This window comes from Elephantulus edwardii, unplaced genomic scaffold (assembly GCF_000299155.1).
Source record: "Elephantulus edwardii isolate Elephantulus edwardi_28Jun2011 unplaced genomic scaffold, EleEdw1.0 scaffold00021, whole genome shotgun sequence".
Taxonomy (NCBI): Eukaryota; Metazoa; Chordata; class Mammalia; order Macroscelidea; family Macroscelididae; genus Elephantulus; species Elephantulus edwardii.
Window position 1 is genome coordinate 25,635,224 of NW_006399771.1, and position 4,708 is coordinate 25,639,931.

The 4,708-nt window shown below is 35.8% G+C and overlaps 1 protein-coding gene across 1 annotated transcript in view; it reads right to left on the reverse strand.

Moving 5' to 3' along the window:
* Positions 1-1,267: 1,267 nt before the first annotated feature.
* The window catches only part of TRHDE (thyrotropin-releasing hormone degrading enzyme), a 789,161-nt gene continuing 785,720 nt past the window's right edge, over positions 1,268-4,708 (reverse strand). Inside the window, 1 exon segment of the mRNA XM_006882565.1 lies at positions 1,268-1,411. Within this exon segment, the coding sequence (XP_006882627.1) occupies positions 1,268-1,411 (144 nt within the window).

Genomic DNA, 4,708 nt, shown 5'->3' on the forward strand with positions numbered 1-4,708 from the left:
AAGTAATTTTTCATTTTAACAGATGGCACAACTGGCATAAAAGGTCATTAAATTCTAATTGACCCACTTGAGGTATGGTTGCTTAATGGAGAATTGAAGTAACACAAACACAAAAATCAACACAGAGGAAAGTTTTATAACTCTCTGGACCATGCAAAATGAGAAGACAAAACAACTAAGATGGAAAAGAAATACTTTCTCAACAGTGATACTTATAAGGTTGCAGAAAAGCTTTATGTGATGGGACGTTTGGCCAACATGATGATAGACTTCATATTTAGGATGCAAGGCTGCCACTGACTTAAGAGATTCAGTGCTTAAAAGAGTGCTTAGTGAGGACATAAATTTTGTTAGACTTCTTCATCACATAGTGGGGCAGATCATCCTTTGGGAAGTAGACAAAAATTCATAACAACTGAGATACTATTCAGGATAGTTTCAGAAAGAACATTGTTGTGATAAATGATTTTAAGGTTTTGTAAAGTTTGCATACACTTATAAGGAAATTTTCTTTGCTCTGAAGTAATTCTTTGCACATTTAAAGACAGATACATATGCATATAGTATCTATATGCTTTTAAAAGGTATACACACCATTAACTCAAAGAAAATGAGTTAACAACACAATAATCATTGTCAGACAATCCAGGTGTTGAAATCAGTGACAGTGGTATCTTAAAGGGCTATATAAGACTTCTCACATTTCACAGAACTGAGACTATACTTCCCTTTTTTAAATATATATATACATATATATATGTATGTATGTATAAAGTTTTCCCTCTGTTGCAACATTGATTGTCATAGATAATCTTTGTGCTTTTGCATAATGCCCATTCTAGGTGTAACAAATATTCACATACAACACTGGACAGTTTAAATAAGCATGCTGGAACACAAGCAGGACCATATAACCATGCACAAAATATTCTGGAGAAGGTTTCCCAAACGGATGGTAAGATCAACAACATGCGCCACTTTTGAGTTTGGTCCTGTGTGGAAAGGAATCTACGATTGAGGCAATCATGGCTAGTTCCACTTGCAAAAATGTCTTTAAAGAAGAATACCCAGTAGAAAAAGGAGATAAAACAAAAAAGCAGTACAAATAAACCGAAAATATACCCTCAAACAATAACAAACTGAAACTATAACAAAAATCCTCCCACACTTTAACGATTTGAAATTCTGGCCATTTTGATAGAGCCCATTTTCCTCATTTCACGTCATGCAGGTGTTCTCACAGAGTCGCAGCATTAGGAGACACCTATCAGTGTCTCAAAGCTTTCCCTAACCATTGGAAAAGTTCATCTTGATAAAGCATTTTCCAGCGCACATTGGCCTCAACAGTTTCCACAGCCCGTGAGAAAGAAGCAGCAGCTACCCCATCATAGTTCTTCATGAAGTTCTTGAGCTGAAATAAAAAGTTATAAAACGTAAGCGTATGTGCCATCAAATGCACTGATGCTCAGCATACCAGGATCTAGCTAGACACAGTGTCACAACAAGCTGTTGTTGCTGTGTACTGCTGAGTTGGAACCAACCCGTAGAGGACCCTCCAGCAGGCTTTCAGAGGAAGTTCAGCTGCACAGAAGAAGATTGCCCATCCTTCTCCCATGAAGCAGCTGATGGGTTTGAACTGCGTGTCTTCAGATTGCAGTGCAGATCCTTACCACTAGGCCTCCAGAGCTCCCGGTCATAACCAGTAGACATATGTATGATTGTAGAGCTGATTTGGTAATGAAATGTAATGTAATAACAAACTGTGTCAATTAGGTATGATGTAAGTGCTTTGGGAATTGAAAGGGGGGAAAAAAGAATATGGCATCTCATTTTAAATAGTGCTGAATTCAGCTTCTTGTTTCATGAATAAACATGAAAATTAATATATTTAATTTATTTTTGCATAGTCCACTGATAAGACTGTGACAAAGACTACAGTTCTAAATTAGGAGTAATATCCAATGTAAAAAAGTTTTAACAGCTGAATATAAGGATTCAACTTTACTTTTTTTAATTTATAAACAGAGTACTAGTCTTCCTCTTCTCTAAATAAGCAGTCTTAAGGCTTGGCACTGTCCTTGATGGAAAGGAAGCTGCAAGGTTACTAGGTAGAAGGAAAAAAAGAAGTGATATTATGAGAATGAATGACTAAAGGCATTGCAATCACATCCGTAAGGAGACTGAGAAAGAACTGGGGGAAAATGTGGACTTACCCAATTAAAGGATATGGACACTCAATAATAAAATTATAATTGCTAAATATCTTAATTACAATTCTTAATGACACAAAATTTTCTTTGGGGAGTTTACATAATCTGAGAATATTCAGAGATTTAACTTCAAGAATAAACACTAGCAGTTTTTCTTTCTGTTTCATTTGTTTTAAGAAACTGGCAACCAACCAACAATTGCAATGCTAATAGACAAATGTGAAAAATCAACTTGGTAACACAGAAACATTATGAGGAGTAATTAGTGTGGGGTGTGATTCATCACATGGTGGGCGCCACATGGAGGATGTGCTAGGGTTTAAAGGAGAGAAATGTAGTGAATCAAGATTGGCTCAGGGGCAGGGAACAATAGGGAGGGGATTTAAAATGCAGTAAATTATACCTTTCTGAATTAATTTGAAAATTTGTTCATGGGTAGCTTGGTTTGTTTATAATAGAAGAATTTAGCTTATATAGCAATGATGAGTTTTCTCATTTGCAAAGTTTATTTTTTACTTTTCCACATAACCTTTGTTTCCCCCGGGATCAGCAATGAGCAATTGTAACTGAAACCTATTGTCATTAAAACTGTACAGAAACTATTTAGAACATGCAAAACATACAAGTCATAAGGTTTATATTTGCTGTATAAACTTTATTCAATTATAACAAAGTTTACACACATTCAAGAGAAGATGAGAAGAGAGAGGTACTTACTGACTATGAACTATTCCAGGCATGGTGTACCATGTACTGACAAGTACTCATAAAATGTGTCATATAGCTACAACATGAACACATTTCAAATTTCCTCAAGGAAGTCTAAATTTAGTTGGTTAACTCAACAATACATTTTTCTTTTATATCTATGTTTCTGATCACACAATAGTCTATACCTTTAAATAAGCAAACGATCCATTATGATCTACATTCTGAAGTATGTATTTTCATTTTTACCCAGAAATATGACTGAACAGTGGTGTTATTGACGTAATGTTTGTCAATTAGTGAAAATAACTCATCTAATCCTTTTAAAATTGCTCTTCTTCATTAATTATACTTTTGCTTCAGCTGTCACTGAGTAAGTCATAAGGTAATAAATCATTTCTCTTTGACAACTTTGGTTTGGGGAAGCTTCCTTTTGGCCTTTCTATAAGATAAGAAGAAGTAGTTCTGAACACAGGAAGTAAAACTCTGAGGCAAACTATGCATTGGAATATGAATGTGCTATTGACACAAAAATAGCAGGTCAGATTACTCTGGAAAAGAATTTTGAACAATGTCACCGGAGAGACTCTGAGGATTTGTTTGTTAAAACGCTATTTAAAAGCACTAAATACTTCCCTTGTGAGCTTAGAGAGCCTGAGGTGACTCATATGCATCTTAAGAGTAGGTTATTCATCAGAACACATCTGGTCCATTTTCTGTATTTGACATAAATTGATCTTATTCTCTGTTTTCTCCCACAGCTCTCTCAGTGACCATGTGGTGAGAGCAGCCGTATAACTGGTTGTACAGGATGATCTCAGTGTCTCCCAGGCCCCAACCTCACTTTAGAGGGCATGTGGTCTACAAAAGGCACTTGGTATTCAGTTAGCTGATTTCCTCAGTACATGGTAGGTTTTTCTGGTCAGGTTTTGTTTGTTTTTTCCTCCTGCTATTATTTTGTACTCAAGAGAAAGCTAGGCAGGGCCCTCCCTTGTGATTTATAGGCTCTGAAATCCTGCTAGAAGGTTGCAATGACAATGAATTGTGAGTAGTTTTAGTATTACTATTAAATATTGCAATTGCTTAATATATTTTCTGTTTTCTGCTGTTGGTCAAGCAAGCCTAAGTTTGTCACTTCCATAAACAGACATTTTACAAGGGGTCAGAGTTTATGTTTCAACATCTTCAGAGCATAAATATTTCGGAATCTTAAAAAAAATCTATTAAAATATTTTAGCATTATAAATAACTTTTCTGATTTTAGGGCATCCTAGTCCTCAACATAAAAAAGTCCCATATCTCCATATTTTTCTTGTAAATTGCAAAGCAGAACATGTTCTCAGTGTCTATATAAACAAACGTTTGTGTGTGCTGTTGAGTTAGAAATAACCCATAGCTGACCCTCCAGTAGGTTTTCAGAGGCAGTAAATCACTCAGGAATAGACAGCCCATCGTAGTCCTACCACAGAGCAGCTGTGGAATTGAACCATGCACATTTGTGACTGCAGCACAATATCTTACCACCAGAACTCCCCATATAAACAAATAGAATTAGCAAATTAGAATACCAGTTTTAAAGCCTCTATCTTCAACATTAAAACTGTGATTGTGGTATCTGTGAGGCAAAGGCTTTATGATCCTTCATCAAAGTGTTGTTTAATGGTTTAAGCAGACCCTGGAGGACATTATGCTGAATGAAATATCTCAGTCATAAAAGAACAAATACTGCATAAGTACCACTGTTGTAAAGCGGATCAGACATCAGAGTTAGGGGGGAGAAAAAAAGGGGA